Source organism: Acanthochromis polyacanthus, chromosome 5 (genome assembly GCF_021347895.1).
Source record: "Acanthochromis polyacanthus isolate Apoly-LR-REF ecotype Palm Island chromosome 5, KAUST_Apoly_ChrSc, whole genome shotgun sequence".
Lineage (NCBI taxonomy): Eukaryota > Metazoa > Chordata > Actinopteri > Pomacentridae > Acanthochromis > Acanthochromis polyacanthus.
In genome coordinates this window covers 17,125,978-17,148,611 of record NC_067117.1, presented here as the reverse complement: position 1 = coordinate 17,148,611, position 22,634 = coordinate 17,125,978, and the positions used below count along the sequence as shown (strand labels likewise).

At 41.4% G+C, this 22,634-nt stretch overlaps 2 protein-coding genes and 1 long non-coding RNA gene across 6 annotated transcripts; 2 read left to right on the top strand and 1 right to left on the bottom strand.

Moving 5' to 3' along the window:
• Window positions 1-55: 55 nt before the first annotated feature.
• Window positions 56-9,688, bottom strand: dnajc14 (DnaJ (Hsp40) homolog, subfamily C, member 14). 3 transcript variants are annotated; one of them, XM_051947774.1, is made up of 8 exons: window positions 9,549-9,665; window positions 8,876-8,951; window positions 6,568-7,998; window positions 6,325-6,431; window positions 6,120-6,239; window positions 5,786-5,946; window positions 5,478-5,580; window positions 56-4,786 (listed from the first exon to the last, which is right to left on the bottom strand). In XM_051947774.1, the coding sequence occupies exons 3-8, from the start codon at window positions 7,783-7,785 to the stop codon at window positions 4,495-4,497; spliced, it is 2,001 nt and encodes a 666-aa protein (XP_051803734.1). In that variant the 5' UTR covers window positions 7,786-7,998; window positions 8,876-8,951; window positions 9,549-9,665; the 3' UTR covers window positions 56-4,494. The 3 variants fall into 3 exon arrangements, with proteins under 3 accessions (XP_051803734.1, XP_022074365.1, XP_051803735.1); XM_022218673.2 differs by lacking the exon at window positions 8,876-8,951 and having other exon boundaries at window positions 9,549-9,688; XM_051947775.1 differs by lacking the exons at window positions 56-4,786; window positions 5,478-5,580; window positions 8,876-8,951 and having other exon boundaries at window positions 5,596-5,946; window positions 9,549-9,687.
• On the top strand, window positions 9,145-10,227 carry LOC127533899 (uncharacterized). Its single transcript, XR_007941781.1, has 2 exons — window positions 9,145-9,491; window positions 9,655-10,227. It is a non-coding gene; the product is annotated as an uncharacterized LOC127533899 (long non-coding RNA).
• A 1,317-nt stretch (window positions 10,228-11,544) lies between these two features.
• Window positions 11,545-19,593, top strand: nab2 (NGFI-A binding protein 2 (EGR1 binding protein 2)). 2 transcript variants are annotated; one of them, XM_022218670.2, is made up of 8 exons: window positions 11,545-11,923; window positions 12,143-12,242; window positions 12,541-13,463; window positions 13,659-13,792; window positions 14,741-14,792; window positions 14,912-15,026; window positions 15,197-15,382; window positions 17,853-19,593. In XM_022218670.2, exons 3-8 carry the CDS (start codon window positions 12,552-12,554, stop codon window positions 17,948-17,950), a joined length of 1,497 nt encoding a protein of 498 aa, XP_022074362.1. In that variant the 5' UTR covers window positions 11,545-11,923; window positions 12,143-12,242; window positions 12,541-12,551; the 3' UTR covers window positions 17,951-19,593. The 2 variants fall into 2 exon arrangements, with proteins under 2 accessions (XP_022074362.1, XP_022074363.1); XM_022218671.2 differs by having other exon boundaries at window positions 12,504-13,463.
• The last annotated feature ends 3,041 nt before the right edge of the window (window positions 19,594-22,634 follow it).

Below are 22,634 nucleotides of genomic sequence, written 5' to 3'. Positions count from 1 at the left end.
CTAATAGAGAAGTCATTTATGTGTAATGGGTAGAAAACAGAACACACATTGTGCATATAGGAAATCATCTTTATTTTGAAAACCAGAGAAAGCAGGGGAAAGAAACCCAACAGTGATATTTTATAACTGTTTGCCAGCCAGGGAACTCGCCTCCTAATTCCCTACAAAAAACCCTGATGATTGTCAGATATTTTTTGCAATACTTCTGCATATTCTGTTAAAAAACTTGAAACAAAAAAAATCTGAAGTGTTGGCTCTTTCATTGACTTCTTGGACTTTGAACTGCTACCTTTAACATGCAGCACTGCACATTCTCAAGTCAAGGACAATGTGTGGAAGATAATGCATTATGTTTGACAATGGTCACACCTGTGTCCAATTTCCTAAACAGGGACTGAAGCAGGTCTTTAAAATAATGTATTTTGATCTGAAAATATGGATTAATTGAAGTTATTTTGTCATACAAACATTTTAAATGTAATCCTGCCCAACTGGGACAAAAAATGTTGGTCTTCTAACTCTGATTTGGCTATAATAATAATTTTTACATTTAAAAACTTTTTTTTTTTAACCAGAATAAGCTAAATTCAGGACTAGTTTTACATTTATAACTCATTTAATTTGAAGGATTTTGAGGTCATTTTTGCTCACTAATTCAGTCCATGTCTGGGAAACTGGTCAAATACATGACAGAAACTATTTGACACATGAAGAGAAACATGGCAAACGTATTGTCCTGCCTAAATAACCTTTAACAGTATTTCTAATGAGGGCTCCTTTCAAGCTTCTAGACAAAATCCACACAGTGCATTCCAGTGCCATAATATAGTTCCCATACTTTCTCCAGAGTGCCATGGTTGTGCAATCAAATAGTGTTTTTTTTTTTTTTTTTTTTAAATTTGTCACTCATTAAACATTCAGATTCTACCAACAAAATCTCTTAATTTGCAAGTGAGCTGTTAGCTTAGCGAGCTACACCTCCTACTCAGCTGCAGCTGGAGGAGTCTGCTTAGGTTAAATCACCGATGACTGTTCAAAATCCCTCTGATGTTATTACAGTGGTGGGTGGACAAATTAACAAAAGAAAAAAAACAATGAACATGGTACTCATCATGTTTAACTGTCAATATTTAAGAAAAAAAGCCTCTCAAATGCCTCATCACTCATAATTGCCATATCACTACACTTTCACAATCTTCATGTCAGATGTAAACAATAACAGCTCTGTGTTTCTCATTTAGCTATGGTGAAAATTAAAGCAGAATTTCTATGCGCAAACCATGTCAACAAACTAAACTGCAAAATACAACCAGTTTTCATTTTTCTGACCCTTTCATATTGTTACATACAGTAATGCCGGGTAGATGAAGAGAAAATCAGCCGTTTAGATTTTGATTCCATTTTCTGTGAACCAGTGGCCTTAAAATCTGAACTGTGTCCCAGAGTAACCAGAAGAAAACACCAGTTTATAGTACACGACTGCAATATGGTCGGATCATAAACTTATTTAATTGCAACCTGTCAGGAGCCACAGAGATGACAACACATACTGAAACAAAAGGACAGGAGAAAGATCATTTTTGGATGTAATAACCAGGGTGGCTGGAATCAAATCTGATTTTTTTTTTTTTTTTTTTTTTTAACTGACTTGCCCTGAGCTGAGTGACAGTCACAGGTCACAGCCATGGCTTTTAACATGCAAAAATGGCACTGAACAAGTAGGATCCTTGATGAAAATGTTGTGAAAGTTCAGATGACTGGAACAGTTTTCAGTAGCTGCCTGAACAATCATGCAAACTGACTATGTTGCAGCAGCAACTTATATATATTATATATTTGTTTTACTATATTCCTATTCAACCAAGGGTTACAGTATAGAATCGAGGTGGGTTCAACCCTGTGCAATATCACTGAAATGACCGCAAACCGTATCACCTTACATTAACTGTATTATTCCTAAGTTGACAAGCAGAGTATTTCTTCCTAGGAACAATTAAAACAAATACTTTAGAAACACTATATTGAAAATACTGGTTAAACTAAAAGTCAGCAGCAGCAGTAATCAGGAGGTACTGAAGAAGCCACGATACTACTACTAACAGCTGTAGTGAGTTTCCTACAATGATGCCACAGACTGCACTACTTAAACAACCTAGTTCTGAAGAACAGATGAGCAGGTGTTTCAGATTTGGCACAGAGGTTGTATATGAAGTTTCTGTGACAGCTCAGACAGTACAAAGGACACTACAGAACGCCAACCTCTGTGGATGGCGTCCAAGAGAAGCACCTTCACTTGCTCTTCGGCACAAAACTGCTAGAAACCTGGTAAATGCTGGGAGCACATTCTTTGGTCAGATGAGACCAAGATAAATTTGTTCGTCTCAGGTTTGGTCTAACACGTGTAGTCAGGACTCCCACAGTGGATGCATGGTCCTGACACTGCAGCACGGAGGTGGGAGTGTGATGATGTGGGGCTGCACGAGTGGAGAAAGTGTTGGGAGGATGACATTTGTAGATGGCTCCATTAATGTCTGTATGTATATTAAATTACTGGCTGACAGGATGATTAATTATTTCAGCATGATAGCGTTCCAAAGCGCTCTGCTCAAAGCACACAAGAGTTACTGAAGAATGACAAAGTGAGCACAACAACTTGGCCAAGAATGTGGTCTGGCTTTGGGGTGTTGTAAGTCAAAAGGTAGACAAACACAACCCTTCTAGCAAAGAAAAACATCGCTGAAGAATGTCAGAGCATCCCTCCAGAAATTTGTGCAACACTGGTGTCCTCCATGTCGAGGGGGTTTGAGTCTGTCATCGAAAATAAAGGCGATCATACAAAGTAGTGAAAAAAATAAAAGATATGAATCTCAGTACTGACATGAACTGAGGTATGAGGGGCCAGTATCTGTAATATAGTAAATCTAAACTACTTAGTTTTATATTTGACAAAGGACTAAATACCCTACTGTTCAACTTAGAAATAGTTCAGTTATAGTAAGGTGATACAATTTAGAGTACGCCGATATTTAAGTGATATTGCACAGAGTCGTACACACTTCTGGTGTAAACTGCATCCCTAAAATCAAAATAAAATAACAGTGATGATTTAAAAAAACAATACAAATGAGACGGCACTGTGTCTTTACATACTGGTCAGGCTTGTGTCCATAGTTAAAAATCATCTACATTTAAGATTCAAGCAGCTATCAAATGTATGTTTTGTTCTGGTAATATCCTTGCACGTTCCTTAAAAATGTAATAAACAATTTAAGTTTCCTCTCTGGATTCTGAAAAAACAAAGGTTTATGATCACTAATTTGGATTGGCCTGTCTGAGATGATTTCTGAATAGAGTGTCCTTAATTTATGTTGCCCTTAATGAGAAACCCAGTTTTGAATGAGTGCTTTTAATGTATGGAGAGATTCTCTGATAGTGGTCACACAAATAGAAGTGACGGCCACATTTCATGACCAAATTACAACCTTGACAAGATGTTTTCCTTCTTAGTGGCCATGTTGCATCTACATATTGCCTTTTTATGACTAGAAATCCCCATAATACATTTTAATTATTCAAAGGAAGTCTCTCTCCTGATTTCACAATGCAAATAACTTGTTTGTATTCTCTTTGTTTGTGTGCATGCAACCATAGAAGCACACCATGCCTTGTGAATATGCCTTGAATAGGGGGGAAAAAGGACACTTTTGGCTACTTTCCCAACATAATACTAAATGAAATCTTTAACATTTGTGGCTATGTAGAGAATTTATTACACTGAAATAAAAAAACACTCTTTATTTCAGTGAATAATACATCATGATTTAGTTAATTTAGTTCAGATGTATTGGATTTGACTGATTTGGATTCATTCTTGAAAAATGGTGGGCGAGGCGCAGATGCAAAAGTAGATTCACATGCCACTACTAACAGTAACACTGACAGCGTGAAGCTGCCCAGATCATTATCTTCATTTCTCGATTGCAGCAATCCGTAAATCACATTCCCACTGACTGTAACCCTCAACCGTCACTCTGCCTGGAGCCAATGTCTTGATCTAACCTTATATAAAGCATTAACAACAGAAGTGAGAGAATTAAAGTGTTAGAATGAAGTGACTAAATCATGCTATGAAGGATTTGGCAGGAAATTGTGAAAAGAAAAATGTGTCATTACAGCATCCCGATGAGGATTTCAATGCCAAGGCTACAGTCGTCTTTAAGACCAACAAAAAAAAAAAAAAAAAAAGGTGAAACGAGAGGTAAAGCACCATCGCTGCCACCTCTTCAGCTCTCCTTCAATACTTGTATTCAGTCCACAGGCTCTTCTTCATAATCCGGTCTTTCTCTGCTCTGGCTGATCTGACCGCGGCTTTTTAGACCCATGAATATTCTCCAGGTCAGATCTTGGCATGCCAACAGGCAGGCGAGAGACAAACATGGCCATTATTCATTGTCCCTGTGTTGCTATTTTGATATACTAACAAGTCAACAGACTTCACCTCTGGAAGGGTTTGCGAACCTTCTTCCTCCGTCTGGGGGGTTTGCCACTTTCAGCCCACGTCTCACTGGACTCTGGCCGCTGACCGCCTGGCATGTAGAAACCTGTTTGACCCGTGGGAGGGGAGAACGGAGGTGCTCCGGCACCAGGCGGGTGATGAGGCGGACCTGAGGGGAAGAAGCCTCCGTTGGCAGACATGTCGTTTGGCGGTCCTCCCTTGAAGATTCGATTGAAGAAATCCTGCAAATCAGCGGGGTTGGTTGGACCTGTGGCCTGCTCTGAGGGCGTCCTAAAAAGAAAGTTGGAAAGTTCAGAGATTATTTGCCGAGTAACATTCTGCTTTTACAGATGGTCCTGTAGCAAGGGAATGTGAGTGCAACAAACTGGGCTAATTAGGCATACAACAGTTTATTTCACAATTATTTAAAATTATGTAAAGTATATATTAACAAAGAGTAGAAATGCTCCATGTTTGTTTTTGATCAAATCATTATCCCTAAAAGACACAACACAAGGGGGAGCTCCTCCAATACCAGACACAACAAGATACCAGTAAAAACATATTTATGTAATGCAGGTGGCAAATGATGGGAGGCGTAATAAAAAACAAGTTTCTATATTTACATGTTTACAAACAATGTATTTTTTCTCATAAGGATATGTGCTAATTTACAGTTTCAAATACTGCAATATGATATAAAAGTTCATACTTGCAGACCACCAAATATCTAAAAGAAAAACTATGAAGTCTGTCACTGGTTTGCTACTATGGCAGAAATACCAGATGAATAAATACACTGAGAATAACATCTAAGGCTAAAGTAAGGCCTAAATGTGGAAGAGCAGGTTGAAATAGTAAATGGAGCCACAACAACAACTCAAATATGAGGGAAAGAAAACGGTAACAGGAGCACTTCAGGTGTTCCTGAGAGCCCATTTCTGTCCATATTGTGTCCAGATCTTCACCTACAGGAACCTACCTGTGCCGTGTGGCGTTGCTGTTGTTCTTTGAACCAAACGAGATGTGATATGGTACACGGTGGGTGTCAGGAGAAATGCCTATTCTTTGGCAACCTGCCCACTCTGAAACATGACAGTATCACAGCAGGTCACATGACTGACAGGAATAAAGTACAATGAAAACACACTGAAGCTTTTCTTGAACCTGTGGGAGCATCAAGAGGAACATTTACTGATAATGAATGAGCTCATGCAAACTACAGGATGAATTACTGGTTTGTTACCGATGAGCGGGACACAGAACATTTAAATAAAAGCCGGCGTTCACCTGTAATATCGTACACCTTCCCGTCCATACATGCAAAGTAAGTGATGCGAAGGCCCAACATGCTGGACTCGGCCCACAGGTCCCCCTCCTCAGCGCTATGGCAACGGTTGCATTCAGCACAGAACCGGGCCTCGGCAGGTTCACGATCCATCTCGAATCGCCTGCACACACACACACACACAGGTCACGAAGGAAATACAACAGCAGTGAAAGTCAACTACACAAGACATAACTCAGCTAGAGAATGTAAAATACTTCATGTTCATCTAGAGACTGAGGAATGGCACTGATAACGCTATGTGACGATGATAGTGTCAGGCGTGTAGTGGCATACTTGTGCTTTCCTTCACACTTGGTGCACATCATGGTGTTCATGGCTTCCTTCAGGTCATCCTGCAGTTTGGTGAGAAACTCGTTCATGGACTTCGAGAGCTCAGTTGCTGCCATGCGCTTCCTGCGTGGGAACGGAACAGACTGGTTGGTGATACACGATAACAGGCGATAACTCGATGTGATTACCGCATTTTCTGGGTACTCACAACTCATACTCTCGTCGTGTCTCTGGGTTACTGACAATATCCCAGGCAGCCCTCAGTACTTTGAACGCCTCTCCAGCTCGTGGGTGTTTATTCTTGTCTGGATGGACCTGAAAGAGAACCGGCAGAAAAAGGTTGCATGAGCAAAGAAATACCCTGAATTATTTATTAGTCATTACTGCAGGCATCTAACAGAAAAAATTAAGCACATAGCACTTCTGATTTTTGAACATGCACCGTACACACCTGGACAGCCAGCTGTCTGTAGGCCTTCTTCAGCTCGGTTTCAGTGGCGTGCACTTCTACACCAAGTACTGTAAAGGGGTCAAGCTCATCCTCTGGTACCTCAGCCAACGCCAGCAGCCTCTCCAGCTCCTGGCCTGGCAGACCTTTCCCTGTTCTGCCGGGAGACTCAGGTGTGGATGGTGGGGCGTGGCCATCCCTCCTGAACAGGCTTTGGGCTCTTTCCAACAAGGAAACCACCCTCTTCCAAAACCTTGACTCTTGAAAAGCAGTCCAATAGCGTTTTCCCCTCTCTCCACCAACACGGACCAACACACCCTTTGCCCATTGGGAACCCAGAATAGCCAATGCACAGAAAAGTCTGAAACAAGATAAGGCAGCTGTCTTCATCCACTTCACTGATCTAACTATTCTATCCAGCAGGTCCGCTCCTGTGCATTTCGTCCATTTTAGAATTCGACTAGCATCTGCTTTCATTCCTGGTATATCAGTGATCTTTGCAAGGAGCTGCTGCCCAAAGTTGTAAAGTTTCACAACTCCAGTCTCAACTCCAACTCCACAATTGTGAGTTAATGTCACAATAATCTCAATCATCATATGGATGCACGAGATGCACCACAAGCTCAGAGACTCTGACAGCATCTCCTTGAAAGCTAAGACAAGCTGGTTGCCTGTCCGCCTGCGGCTGCGGTTCTGCTGATGGTGATGATGGTTACGTCTGCGGGTCTGCTTGTGCCGACCACCGCTTGACATCACATTGCCTTTTTGAATGGAGGAAAAAGCGCTCTGATTGCCCTGCTCTAAAACTGATCCACCGCTTTTCAGTTTGAACCGCCGCCCACTGGCCATGTTCCTCCAGCCAGACTCCCCATTCATCTGCTGCTCCTTCGCAGCTTCATCCTCTTCTTGATTTATAACCTGCGAGTTCTCGTCATCTGCCGTCTTGTCATTGTCAAACCCATCTGAAACCTCCTCGGTGTCCTCTTTGGCCTCCATGGATCCACAATACTCTGCTTCGCCAATTCCAGAGTCTTGCGGAGTGGCTGGGTTTGGGGTTTCCTGAGATTTAAGATAGGCTGTTTTGTCCTCCTGCTCGCAGTCATCGTCAGTCTCTCTGGCCTCCCACTGACCAGAATTGGTCACTGAGGCAGAAATACCATCAGTCATCTCCTCGTCAGTGTCTGCAACATCCTTCTCCTTCTCTGCTGCTTCTCTCTCCATGTTCCTCACAGCTGTTTGATTAAATCGCTGCAAAACTGGAATCTCATGGGAGAGGTCTTCCTAAATCCATAATCTGTGGCAACATGTTCCCCAGAATCTCATTGAAAAGTGAGACTGGGGCATTCCTAAGGGTCAGGCCTAGGTCCACCATATCAGCTGCCACTTGTATGTGTCAAAAGGCTTTCACGCAGCTCACATGGTGCATTGTGTCACCTGAAAAGCAACAGATTTAGGTACGGATCAGCAGTCGTTCACATCACAGGACAGTTTCACACCTTCCAAAACCTAAAATGGACACAAACTTGAAGGAAAATTGAGAGCAGTAGGGATTTTGCTGTACTGTTTACACCTAGGTAGCCATTCACATAATATTTCTGGTTGTATTAGACCTGCTTGAAACAGAACAGTGTTTACGAGGCATGCTTTTCCCAAGAATAGTCAAAAACAGGCATTTAATCTAGACATTTTATCTGTAAAACTGTATTTCCCAACAGTATATCTCAGTGTAAATTGATATCACTGTTTAACATTACAGTCATGCTAAAGAGGTAGATGTGCAGCAGACTATAAAAGGTTTATCCACAACACACATCTCCAAAGAACAGTAGAGCTAATGAGCAATTACTTGATTAGTCGGCCAATCAGAAATGACTGACAATTTCTATAATACATAATTATTTGTCTAGCACCACTGACCGTTCTCAAACTTCTCACGTGTAAGAAAATATATATTTTCTCTGTTGTACACAACATTGCAAACGAAATATCTGTGGGTGTTGAATGGTTGATCAGACAAAAGAAAACATCAGGAGATGCTGTATCGAGCTTCAGGAAATTTAAGCACTGGACTATCATTCAAAAACATAACTGATATGTTAATAAGGACATAAGCAGTTAGTTGCAGCCCTGTGAACAATTAACTTACAATAACTGGGGGCAAACGAACAACTGCGATTAACCAGAGATCTTTATGTTTTGACAGAAGAGTTCAGTCTAACCGGATAACAGCAATGTTTTGTAGAGACTTCCCTCAAATGAAAGAATAAACCACAAGCGAATGAGTAATGTCATTCATTAATGGTTAACTTACATGTAATGCAGCTACATGACTTCATTGTCCAGTCGGTGCAGAAGTTAATTAGAGAGACATTCAAGCTAGCTTTAACCTGTGTAAATGTGCAACACAGATTATATTCAATCACACTGCTTTGTTGTTTGCTAACTGTTAGCTCAAGAGGAACACGGTGCATCTAACCCCGAGCTGAAATGACCAAACGTTTGACCTTTAACAGCAGACAAAAACCGGAAAACAGCTCTCACAGTGATCTGGTTGCCTGTCAAAGCTCATGTTCACTGTATTAAAAAACAGCAGTTGTTTAAACGGTGGCTAATGTTAGCAGGCAGACTGGCTGTTAGCATGAGGAAGCAGCCAAGCAGGATGACAGACAGGCGCTACAGGGGCTAAAATTAGCTTGCCACTGCCTGGCTAACTTGACAATATTTCGACTAAATAAGGTCTCAGACGAGGTTAATCGACGACACAGCAGGTAACTATTAACGCCTTCGGCTAGCAAACGGCTAACCCAGGAGCTAACTGTTAGCTAATAACAGTCTCGAGCTGGACTAGCTAATATTAACGGCTGTCTCCCCTTCCTGTGGGATCTGACGAGCAGGCTAAGACGTGTTTTGGACGCCGGACGAGTTCAGTAAGTAGGCAGATATTTCAGCGTTTTGCATATAAACAAACTAGATGTCATATATACCTCTCAGATATTTGTGTAACCTTGTTTGTTAACTGACAGCCAAGTGCCCGTGTTGTTTTTTTAAGCCACTTCTTCTTCTTCTGCTCCTTTCCCTACTTTCTTCCAGTTTCTTCTTCCTCCTCCTGCTCCTTCGCTGCTTCCTGACAGTCAGCACACAACAAAGGGACACTACTGCCATCTAATGTTACTGTTTATACTCTTAGTAAAAAATCTAGCGTTTTGTCTCAGCCATTCTTTTATACATTTCAGAAACTAAGAAACAATGGCTCCGACAGTGTATAACAGAAGTGACTACAACCCTGTGCAATATCGCTTCAGTGTCAAATGATTTAAAATTGTATCACCTTACAGTTAAACTAAAGATAAACAGTTTGTTATTAGATTTATTATATTTAAAAAGGAGGATGCCAGTGTTGCAGAAAGTTCTGAAAAGATGTTCTGCCATTCTTCAGAAACATTTCTTTTCAGTTGTTCTTTGCTGAATGACCTGTGCTGCTCTACCTTTCTTATTAAAATACTCCAAAGCTATTTTATGAGATTCAAGTAAGGCGACAAACTTGACCAGGTCATAGTTTTACTTCACTTTGGATAGCTGTCATGCTGCAATATTCCTCTTCTGTCAAGCTTTTGCCGACTGGAAATCTTCTTGTCAGCCACTATAAATGTCATCTCCCCGACACCTTTTGCACTCATTCAGCCCCATATTGTCACACTCCTACCTCAGTGTTTCACTGTCAGGACCATGTATTCAATGGGGTAGTTCTGACCTGGTTCATGCCAAACATGCTGGACTCCATCTGATGCACAAAAAGAATGTGTTGTCAATATTTATGTTCTTTTGCAAAGTTTCGTGTAGTAGTTTTATGTCAAAGTGCAAGCAGTCATCTTGTAATGACCAGCGTGTGAAGAAACTGGCATCATATCATATCCTTCACAGTGTCTGACCTGTTACAAAAATTCTGATTTTTACTGACAGACGCTGTACCAAACCTAGAGCACTTTCCCATCTTTTTTTCAGAGCTAAATTGTGAGAGTAGGAGGCTGACCACTTTGGCTCTGATTAGTGGTACTAGTTCAAGACATCCTAATTACTGCTGCAACTGTATTTTGATTTGTTTTTAGCTGGGGGGGGGGGGGGGGGGGGGGGGGTTCCTGTGTCCTTTCCCATCTCTGTAAAGCCACACAACACAATTTTTAAATTCCTTTGGTAGTTCTTTTCCATGTGAACCCAGAAGAGACAACCCATAGGATTAAAACTGAGAGAGTGCTGGTGTTTACAGGGAATTTTCATTCAATTATTCAACAATTGAACACAATCACAGGTTTATTCACTTGTTGCTCTTAGTTTCTACTTTAGGGCCTGCACTTTTGATATAGTGTTTCAAAAGTTTTGTTTTTGATTGCTCATTAGAGAAAGTACTGTACTTGACAAAATTATGCAATAATTGAGAGGTATTACAATTTGGAATCATTTGACCTTCAAGTGCTGTCCCACATGGGTGCTTTCACTTCTGTTGTCTTCTGTATATGACACTCATTAGACCCAGACAGCCTCACAAAAGGCCAGACAACTCGATGACCTACTCAGGGCCATTTTCTTAAACTCCACGTTTTTTGTGTTTTGTTACATCCATGTGGTCTTGTAGTGAGAGAGCACACACAACAAATTATTGAGCGGCTCATGCCTCTTTATAAAATATAAAAGTGCATGCTGTAGTCTGTTTGGTTGTTGATCCTGAATGTGTATGAGTAGGTAACTGAGCCTACTGTACCACCAACATGGACTTATTGTTGGTGATGTTTTAATCCTAATTGTGCGAATTGGCCCTTTAAATGTGCAAATAAATGTTATACCAGCATTTATAAAGTGCAGGAGTTTCACCTGTAGCCCACTCTCAGAATAATTTACGACCACCCACCTCCTACGTGAAATAAGGGGGGAGGGGGGGGGGGGCAGAAAAATCCACATCTGTCACATCAGTTCATTGTTCTCTGCGTCAGTCTATACAGTGTTGGTGTGCTGACTACTTGTTTGGGGGGGTCTTCAACATGGTAAAACTCTGGGAACCCCCCGAAGCTTGTGCATAAAGGACTAATCTTGAAGACGCACAGGGTTAATTTCGAGCCCCCACCACCACCACCCACATCTCCAATTTGAAAGCCGCCTCTCTACCGGGAGAGGAAGGCTCTTTTTCGGTCAGATGGCGTGCTGCAGTCCGCCCCCGTCATTCTCCAGCCCACACAGACAGCAAAAAGGCAGCCAGCAACCAATACGGTGCGCCGGAGGAGGATTTCTGCCAGTGATTTCAGACGAGGTACGATACGCAAAGGGGATTTACTACGCCAATCTGCGCCGGGGAAGCTGTCGGCAGTAGGTAAGACTGTAGGAACCCAACAGGATAATAACTGCGATTTGTCTCTGAACGGGGTGTTCTCCTCTAACATCTGGCTCAGGAATAGTTGCCTCCAGTCGATGGCTTTCTTATTTGAACTAGAGCCTGTAATTCAAGTGATTGTACTGCATTTAAAGTCCGCACTAAACGCCGTTTTGTCTGAGTGCTCAAGTGAAATTAGTTTCTTTATTTCTCTGTCAGTTTCACTCCGGGAATACCGACCCCTGACATCGGTGGTTGGAGAGACACCTTTGCGTAATTACGCCGGTTTCCTCTCTACACATCCGTCTGCCTGAACAAGGTAAGAGTGGTTTATGTACACTCATCAATTTAGTCATACTAAGGCTTGCGTGAGAAATATACCGATTTTTTTTTTGTAAATGGAGAAACCTATTATGCTCCAACGCATGCATAAACTTCCCTGTGGACTCAATTTGTATCATAGACTGTGTAGTTCTTATTATTTCATCATCATGCATTAGGAAACAGGTATACTAGGTGTGGTCCAGATGGCAAAATCTTTATCTAAGTAAATAACTGTACAGGATTTCTCCACCTGCAGGTTCATGTGTTTCCTTTCTCCTGCCTAAACTTTCCAGTGCTGTGTGCCATGTCTCTGCCACGCACTCTTGGGGAGTTGCAGCTGTACCGGGTGCTGCAGAGGGCCAACCTGCTGGCCTATTATGAAACCTTTATCCAGCAGGGTGGCGACGACGTGCAGCAGCTCTGCGAGGCAGCGGAGGAGGAGTTCCTGGAGATCATGGCACTAGTTGGCATGGCCACCAAGCCACTGCATGTGCGTAGGCTGCAAAAAGCCCTCCGAGACTGGGCGGCGAACCCTGCCCTTTTCAGCCAGCCTGTGGCTAACGTCCCTCTGGGAGGCATTCCGCTGTTCAAAGTTGATGGGACCAGCCCAAGTGGATCAGCAGGTGGGCCCAGGAAGTCTGTGAGTAATGGGCAGCCGGGGTCCCCCTGTGAAAGAGAGGATCGGGCGTGTCTTACCCCAATGCACAGTGGGAGTCCAAGAAGCCCCTGCTCTCAGGCCTCTCCACAGCCACCAGACACACACTACAGGGAAAAGCTGTCACCCATGGACCCACACTGGCTCAGCCCAGAGCCGGATGGGAACGGCAATCTGACTTCTGCATCTGGAATAGAGGAGGAGCCGCCGAGCCCGCCGCTGCTGTCCACATGTCCTCCTGGTCCCTCCACATCTCCGAGCCCCTCTGCATCTTTTGCCCCGACGACTCTGTCAGCCTGGCCAGGAGGGCAGCTGGACGGGGAGACGGCGAGGGCAGTGGTGGAGAGCGTGGATAGGCTCCTCAGGACCCTGCCCAGGTCAGACCCCGCGGAGGTGAAAACTCTGCTGAGGATGAACAAGAAGATGGCAAAGACTGTGGGGCACATCTTCAGAATGGGGTCCCAGGATGTGAACAAGGAAGAGGAGATCCGGAAATACAGTCTCATTTATGGACGCTTTGACTCCAAGAGGAGAGAAGGCAAGCAGCTCACACACCATGAGGTAAAAGCATCAAAGGCAAGAGCAGAGATGATTCATACCCACAATGACCTGTTGGTAAAAGTTCGGATTGTGAACCAGACGGCAGGCTTTAATCATAAGTCAGCAGAAAAAAAACATTTTCAAAGAAAGATGAGCAATTTCTTTGTCATTTTCACTGTTTCCATCCCTCCTTCATTGAGTGTTTGTCATCCTCAGTTGATCATCAATGAAGCTGCAGCCCAGTTCTGCATGCGCGACAATGCCCTTCTGCTGAGACGGGTGGAGCTCTTTTCTTTGGCTCGGCAGGTGGCGAGAAAATGTGCCTACACCTCCACTCTGAAGCATGCAAGGTGAGTGGCAAACAATGACCAGCACACCTCACACCTGCCTCTGTGTCAAGACCAACACTGTTTAAGCTGTCATACAGATTCAGTGTGTCACATGGAACCACATGTGAAATAAATATGAATGAAGTCATTTTGTAGCTTGTGTTTAGCGTATTCCACATATACCAGGTGATTTCTATTAGTCATCTGCCCACCAGTGCATTCACTTTTAGAATGAACCCGGTTCAGATCACAGAGGGAATTAAACTCCAACCTCTGCAGTTTTAGTTTAATGAGCTTTGGAGCCACGCAGCAAAACACAAATACCTGATGTATCCATTAACCTGCACAAAACATTATCATGTTTTCTCATTAAGGCAAACATGAGAAAATGTTTTAACGTAATGCCTCAAAATGAGTCAGTAACAGGAAATAGCAATCCATTGTTTTTCTAATTATAATATCAGATGTTAATTATCTTAATATATTAGATTTCATTAGTATTTCATATGTCTATGTTCAATGGTTTTGAGAAAATGCTCAATAGGATTATTTAGATGATTAAAAATACACCAAAAACATGAATGTGGAGAGAAAAGTTCACCTTTTGGTCATTATCACAATCATATATGTGCATCTGACACCCTCATATTTCAAATTTAAATCTTAATAATTCTTATTAACATTAAGTTTAGTGGCAAACTAGTGAAATAACTTAAACTATGACCCAGATCAAGTTGAATAAAAGCTGTCTTGAGTGTGACTTTGTTTCAGTTTTATAACATTGTTCTTGATTTGATGAATTAGTTTACTCCTCCGGGTCTTTGTCTTTGCCTGGAGTGAGAGAACCTGCATCCTGATTTTAAAATTTTTCTTCTTTTTTTTTGTTTTTTTGCAAGTTGTTCAAAAGCAGTGTCAAAGGTCAAGTGTACATTTTCGCACTCAGCTGCCTCCATTGTTTTCCTCCTGCAGGACAAATGCAGATGAGAACAACATACTGTCCCTGAAGAGAGCGAGACATGAGGCGAGTGCTGCTGCCACCACTTAATAAACCTCATCTGGCCAAAGTTCAGGTCATCAGTCAGTTATTTAAAACAGTTCATCAGCCCTGAACTGACAGTGTGCTTGTGTGCATTGCTTTAGGTAATCGTGCCTGAGAGTGTGTCATCGCTTCTCGGAGTGGAGGGATCTGAGGGCTTGACTCAAAAGGCAGATGATGACAGCTTGTCTGCAGAAAGCCTGGACAGTGTATCGCACGGTAAAAACTTTCAGATTGTTGTCATAATAAAATAATAAAATAAAGATTTTTTTTGCTCTGAGCTCTGAAAGTGTCTACATTAGATCTACTCCAGACTGTTCCCTGCCTGTTTCTGTGAAAACAAAGTGTTCGAAGACGTCATTTAAACCCAGATCTGTCTGTCATGTTAGACATGGGCTCACAGTGCAACCAGTCCCCATCCCCCCGTCCCCACAGCGACACCTCCAACCCGGCCAGCTGGAGTCGCCATCTCATACAGCAAACGCTAATGGACGAAGGGCTGCGATTGGCTCGGATGGTGTCACATGACCGGGCGGGAAAGATCAGCCTAGGGTCAGATGGAGCTCACTCCACAGGTGACTTCTCAAATAATGATTTACCAGTACTATGTGCTTTATAATGGATAAAATAAAAGTATATTTTGGGATGTTTGCCAATTTCTGTGCAGGTTAAAGGAATAATATGGGAAATATTCACATTCATGCAGAGGATTAGATCATATCTGTGTGGAAATATGAAGTAACAGGCAGTAGACTGTTAGTGAAGCAATGTTTAAGTACTAGCACTAATAAATTTAGCAGTTAGCATTTCTTTATTAAGTCCTTAGAAAAACCCAAATTTGTCTATTGTACTTTTCTGCCCAAACATTTCTAGGTTCATTTTTACACTTGTCTTTGTAGACATTAAACAAATGAGATATAGCATGTTAATTAGTGAACTTTGGAGGTGCTGGTAGTTGGATTTTGGTACCTTTGAACAGAAGCAGACTAGCTGTTGCCACCTGCATCCAGTTTTTATGATGAGCTAAGGCAAGCAAAGGGGCTGATGGAATGAGTTTATATTAAGACATGAGAGTGAAACTGTTTTGAATGAAGTCGCTGCAAAATAAGCAAATAAGCATATTACCCAAAATGCCCAACTGCTGCTTGGAGTTGGAAGTAGACATAAGGATCACGGAGAGGGAGATGATGTTGGGGTTGAATGGAAAATGACAGACAGAGAGACTCCCTGACCTCTCCTAACAATGAATATTTTATAGCTCTACAGTTTGAACCCTAGTGAGTCACATTCTCTCCGAGGTGACGCCTCCCACCATGCACAGCTGAACTTCAGCAGACTGTAAATTAGAGAGGATACAAGTCAGAAGGGGAAACAGAAGGAGGTGGAGAGTGATATGTAGAGAGGAAAAGAGTGAGAGGAGGAGGGGAGAGAGAGGAGGAGATGGGGTGTTACACTGTTATAGCACTTCTTTAATACCCTGTTACTGTAGCGGGGTTTTTTTCTATTTCTGATGCATCACAGCTTCGTGCAAAAAAAAAGAAAGATAAAGAAGAAAAAAAGCAAGTGATCTGGGCAAGTTAGTCGTTCTGGGCTGTGATAGCCAGTCGAAAGAGATGAAGCGAGGAGAAGGAAGCCAGCAAAGACATGAGGGGGCGGGGAGGGAGGGGAGGGGGGGGGGGGTAGGAAGTACTCTGTGGGCGGCAGAGTCGGACCCCCTCCTCTCGGCAGCGACTGACGTCAGAGTGTGTTAGGTGCGTGGGCTGAAGGGCGGGATGGATGGGGCGTGGGGGCGAAGGAGTGGGAGGTAATTGGAGGGGCGTTGCATTGACTCACCAAGCGACAGTGTACAAAAATAAAACCTGTGGGCAGGGAAATGGCACAGTCTTTTTATACATCTTTCTCCCTCTACTAAAAGGACTGCGGAAATAACAAAAAAAAAAAGAAAGACATATGTTTCATCTCTGGCGTCGCTCTCTCCCTCACTTTGTGATGCCTTTTTTCTCTTTCTATCTCTATCTCTATCTCTCACTCATCCAAGTTTCCTCCCGGCGTCTCACTCATTAATCAGACTTTTCTCTCACTTCCTCTCAGCGTCACTGTTGTTCTGCCATAACTTATTTTTCCCTTGACGTTTTATCTTGTCAGGACGTTGGTTCACATGCAGCATGTTAACACAGACATGAAATCATCAAGCTGATGAATCTAACCACTTGTTTTCTTACAGATATGTAACTGAAGATGTGCTATTAATATCTGCTTTTTCACAAATAGGATTGTTCATATTTGCTACATATTGTTAAAACCTGTGAACACAGGAACAAATAAACATATTAATAGCCAATAAATGAATACATTTTTGACTCGTGAACACAAAAGAAACAAACATTAAGACACTGCTTTGAAATGTTATATGCAGAGGTGGGAAGAGTACACAAAGTCCTTTACAAATTGTGTTTATTCACGGCTCCAATGATGCACATGAGTGTAATTGTTCCAATGCAAATACACAGTAAACATCAACTTTTTCTTGATTTCTTTTCTGCCTTGCTCACTTGATTTGCTGACTTCATCACTGCCTTATCAGCAGCCAAGAAATCATTAAACTCTGCAATACTGGAGACAGTTTGTTATTCAACAGCTTGGGCTGGTCATATAAACCATGATGATTTCACTCCATGTGGGAGAGTTTCTTGCTGAATTCCCCAAACTATTATTCAAAGATTCTAAAACACTAGTTGCATCTTGATTACTCTGCTTCCTGACTGGTATTCATCTCAGTATAATAGCTCTCTGGTTCATCACTGCAAAGATATTTACTGTTAATTTGTCATTAAGCAACAGCATTAAATGAAACTGGATTTTATAGTGTTGCTAAATTGATCCAGTCATGGCCCAGCAACCAGCTGCTTTAGTCTGGAATTGCTTTTAGTGCTAACTGCTCTTTATGTCCTTCTCATTGGTTCGCTTACTAATATCTGTTCTTTAAATGACTCCTAAATTCCTTTGTCCATCAGGTCTTATCTTCAAATTTGTGTCTCTCCACAGACCATGACAGTAAAGTGGAGAGGCAGAGCTCAATAACAGCAATCAGGAGCAGTAGCCCTTGCATCACCAAAGATGACTCCAACCATCGGGGGAAATGAAACCCTCACTGGGTTATCAGGGAACTTGTGCTCGGTCCTGCCAGAGAACTCCAGTCAGACATCTGACGGAGAAAAGACTCTTTCTGACTACAAAATCAATACATTAAATGTGAGAATTTACCAGCGACTGATACCATGAATCTGCAGCGGCTTCTAAACCCTCAAGTTGTGAACGAAGATCAAAATGTTCTCTTTTGATTTTTATATTCAGTAAATACATAAGGGAGACACTGTTTTGTATGATTGTTTGATCACGCGGACCACATGTCCAGCAGATTTTAGCTAACAGAGGAAAAAATGACTGATTTCTGTTGTTGTGAGCGTTGCCTTGTGGTGGAAGTGCCACCTGCTTCAGACTAAATAGACTCAACACAGCAGGGGGCACTGCAACTTTGGAAACTGATTTGTTCAAGTTCCTCCACACAGAGCAGCAGGCTGTAGTTACGTAGAGGAAATGTGTTTGTAGTAGAGAGATTTTCATCGACAGTTACAGTGTAATGACAGCGTGGTTACGTCCTGTGACGCTCCTCATCCTCAGGAAACACATGGATGTTCTGGTTTAGACAGAAGTCAGCGTGGTAAAATGGGACAAAGTCAGACATGAGTGATGTTTGTGTAGTTTTTTTTTTTAAAAAAAGCATTTTTGGCATGTATTGATCTAGATTTCCGCGAGCATGCGCACAAACACCAACATCAGGGTCAGAGGCCTTTTTTTGTCCTTTGCTGCATCATCTAATCTGTTAGATCTGAACCAGGCTGAGCTCTCTGCGATGTAAAGCCGTCGGTCTTCATCATCAACTCGCTCACATCTTTCTGTTGCACAAATGGTTGATGTGGTGTTTATATGAGATAATATTTCAGGCTTCTGCTAGAGCCACTTCATTATCTTTGATTATGTGAAAATGTACTCAGAACACCTTTTTCTAAACTGACTGGACTGAATAGACGGTGGTTCAGGGGCAGCTACAGTGTCTTGCTCAAGGGCCCTTCAGCAGGGAGGATGTTTGCTGACTTCTTCTCTCATGTTTAAAGTCGTGCACTAAAGTTGCCACTGTCCGCCCTTTGAGAAACCTGCATTCAAAACTACACTGCAAGATTTAGAGTTGTAAGAAATGTTTCAAAAATCATTTACCAGGCTATTTTCAGAAATCTGGTAATTACTGTAGATTTGTGATGGGATTTTATAGGTGTACTAACAAACTTACATTATGACGGTGTGTCTTTGGGAAGATATTTCTGTAGTCTTGGATTAACAAATTGAACCTTGCGTCACTTTTTAGAAATGGTTCTTTTGTCCTTTAAGATGTATAGTAACTCGACTAATCTCTCTTTTGTAAAAAGTAACAAAAACACAAGTTTGCAGAAAGAAATCCCATGGTGCTTGACTTTCGATACAGCAGCTCCCATATGTTTGGTTGACCTGTTTGGCCCTCAGAAAGATGTGTATTCAGATGGCTCATGTTGATAAAAATGTTATGATTTTTTTATTCTAACCACAGAGTATGTCGGTGAGGTAGCTTGCTGTGCATCAGTTACACCTGCCTGTCTCTTGAGCATTAGTAACCTCCTCAGTTTATTATGTTGCAAAACAGATTATTTATTTTGTTACATCTCAATAAATGTTATTTTACTGATTAAAGCTACGGCATGTTGCATTGTTTTCCACAAAGAATCCGTTTTTTTGTTTTTTGTTTTTTTGTTTCTACTTTTCTTGGCAGCTCCGATGTGTGGAAGAGGCTGCAGGAGCTGCGTCACACAGCCAGCAACACCTCTGCTGTCGTCTTGTTTGTTGCACTGACGCTGTGCATCGAGCCTCGAATGCTGGCATGACTCAACTGTACCAGTGATGTCATCAGTGCTCATCTGCACTGTCGATTTTCAGACACCAGAAGACACGAAGACAGAAACCAGATCTGATAACGCTTCAAAGAGTCTGAAAGACATAAATGACTTCATTTCATGACTGTACACAGAATCACAAAGGTTAGCATACAGTGTGTTAAAACACTGTTAGAACAAACCAACACTGTTAAGCATCGCTGTCCAAGTGACATTTGGTACGTTAACGTTCTCAGAGGATGATTTGTAAAAACAAATGTCAGTCCTGACTTCTCATCGAGTGCCATCAGATCAGACTAGAATTATCTGCTCGTGTTTGTGAGCCTCCACCAACTTCTGACCAGACTTGACCTTTGACCCTTTAGATTCAAAATACTATCTCAACATCCTTTACCCAATGAAACGTTTGTCAGAACGTAAGAATTCTTGAGTTGTACCAAAAATTTGCTTCTTCATCTGTCTTGTGGGATGGAAGTATGGTCTCACCAGATGAAGACTGAGGGTACAGGCCTGATATTAATTGCGTATTTAATGCGTCTTTTTCCTTCCTTCTTGCTATTGACGTGCTACCATTATCAACACCCGCTTCAATACAGGAAGCAACGACAACAATCACTAGACTAGAGATCCACAACACTGAAAATTGCAAGAATTTGGATTGAGAAATAACCAGCAAGCAGAGAATGTTCCCACGACAAGTAAACATTTTAATCTAATGTTCAAAGAATATTTATAAGACATGTATCATTGCAAGTAATGTTCCTATGAGGTTAAATGGAACTTCTTTTTTTTTTAACATTCAGAGGATTCTGTTAGATAGCAGCAAAAATGGTTTTAAGATGTTCTCATGGCCTCAGAAGATGGCTTTTCTTTTCCTTTATAAAATGTTACGATATTAACAAAGGTAGAATGTTTTGCCTGTAATATTCTGAGGATGTTTTAGGAATGTTGCTGTTGAGAAAGTTCTTCTATGTAGCATGTCCCCAATGCTACATGACGCCAAAGTTTCCACTGCTAAAAACATGGCCCTAAATAAAACATTCCTGAAACTAAAGTAAAGCTTCTCTCTGAGAACATTACTAGAACTTTGCAGAGCTTTCTCAGAATCTTTTTAAAATGAACAAATTCTAGCTGTGAAGGGAGCTCTGCTGGATTTGGGTTTTTGTTTTTGTTGTTTCCAGTGAATTAGCCATTTTAGCTCACCTCACTGTGTACAAATGTTCCACCAAAAAAATTCCCCTGGCACTACTGTCAGGGCACATAGTTACCACACCCTTTGCTTATCTCCCCCTAAGACAGATGTGATTGGTTTAAAGAATTACCACAAAGCCCAAACATTTTTTCTTCCTATAGCAACCTATGACTGAGATTGTTGATTTCATTCATTTGTGCTAAATTTGAAGAAGTTTCCTCAAGCCGTTTGAAAGCTTTTAAATTCATGAAAATGAGACAGATGAAAATGGATTAACAACCTGCTGCTGCTACACTGAAGCATGATCATCTGTATGTTCAATACAACGGGTTTACTTCCATCAGCCTCAGCTGTACTTTGTGTTTACTTCTAAATAGCAAATGTTAGCATGCTAATGCCCTAATTGAACATGGCAAATACTGTTTACATTACCACTGTGAGTATGTGAGCATGCTGACAGCTTCCAGAGAAACCTGGTCAGATGTTTATGGTGATGTTAATGTAAAATTTTTAAAAAAGTCCTTAGTTTTTGATTACACAAGGGCAATTATATCCACATTGGTGTTCTTTACTGTGATTATGACAGCGACAGTCAATGTGGCAGCAGATAAAGGATGCCGCCATCATCAATCTGCTGTCAGCACCACTAATTAGGGCCTTAAGTCTTCCAGTCTATTCTTATCTCTGACTCTTTCCTCAGCAGCAGACAGCTGATCAGTGAGAGGAAGCATTCAGAAAACTAATAATGAGAAATATTCTTTTCAATATTTGTAAGACCATCTCGATGAGCATTTATAATTCTCTACCACAAGGAAATCCTATTATACAGTACATTGTCACAATATTTATCAGGACATTTCATTTAGTTAAGAGTAAATCTGTGTGCAAATTGCAAAACATTTAAAAGTCAGAGGTTGGAATAATTATTAGAAATAGATTTTATTAATGTTTGTTGCTTGCCTGAGCTTGAAATTCTTAATTGCATCTGTAGCTGTGTCCACAGTGACCAGCCAAAATCAATACAGCCAGGATCTGAGTATGATATACACAGGTGTACTAAGAATAACATGTTTGAAATCTGCACCCAAAACCAACACAAACAAAGTTATATGAAGTCAAATTTAATGGTTAGTAATGACTGGGCCCATTTCAATCATTCCATAACTCGTAACCAACTATGGCTTTTCTGCAGATTAAAGACAGAATGACAACATGTGGGAAATGACTAAGCATATTAACTTGAACAGTTTTATTTATGAATAACTTAAAGTTAATTAAGGTCATAAACACAACACTGCGTCTCAAAACTGAGCATCATCAACAGGTCAAGTAGCAAAAAAAAAAATACTTTGGTGCACCAACTAAACACAGAGGATGATTTTTGCCCTTGCCATTCTGTGACTACAATAAAATTTTAGGACTGGAAGATAGAATAAATCACATTTATTTATACTCCAGCTGCTTTTATGGTAGAAAATATTTTCACAAGTTTACATTTTCTGAATGTGTTATGACCTCCTGCAGAGAAAATCTAGTTTTTAAATCCTGTTAACATGCTCATAGGGTGTTTTATATATGCTAGAAAAGTGATGAGTGAAATAATCCGTCTGTATCATAGCTGAACATTTCCACCTTAAAATCGCAGTGTACCAG

Coding starts and splice junctions, on each gene's coding strand:
- dnajc14 (XM_022218673.2), bottom strand. CDS start 7,785: ATGGAGAGAGAAGCAGCAGAGAAGGAGAAGGATGTTGCAGACACTGAC. Junction 6,240..6,324: donor ACACGACGAGAGTATGAGTT/GTGAGTACCCAG, acceptor GTTCCCACGCAG/GAAGCGCATGGCAGCAACTG. Junction 4,787..5,477: donor AGCAACGCCACACGGCACAG/GTAGGTTCCTGT, acceptor CTTTCTTTTTAG/GACGCCCTCAGAGCAGGCCA.
- nab2 (XM_022218670.2), top strand. CDS start 12,552: ATGTCTCTGCCACGCACTCTTGGGGAGTTGCAGCTGTACCGGGTGCTG. Junction 13,793..14,740: donor TCCACTCTGAAGCATGCAAG/GTGAGTGGCAAA, acceptor TTCCTCCTGCAG/GACAAATGCAGATGAGAACA. Junction 15,027..15,196: donor CCTGGACAGTGTATCGCACG/GTAAAAACTTTC, acceptor CTGTCATGTTAG/ACATGGGCTCACAGTGCAAC.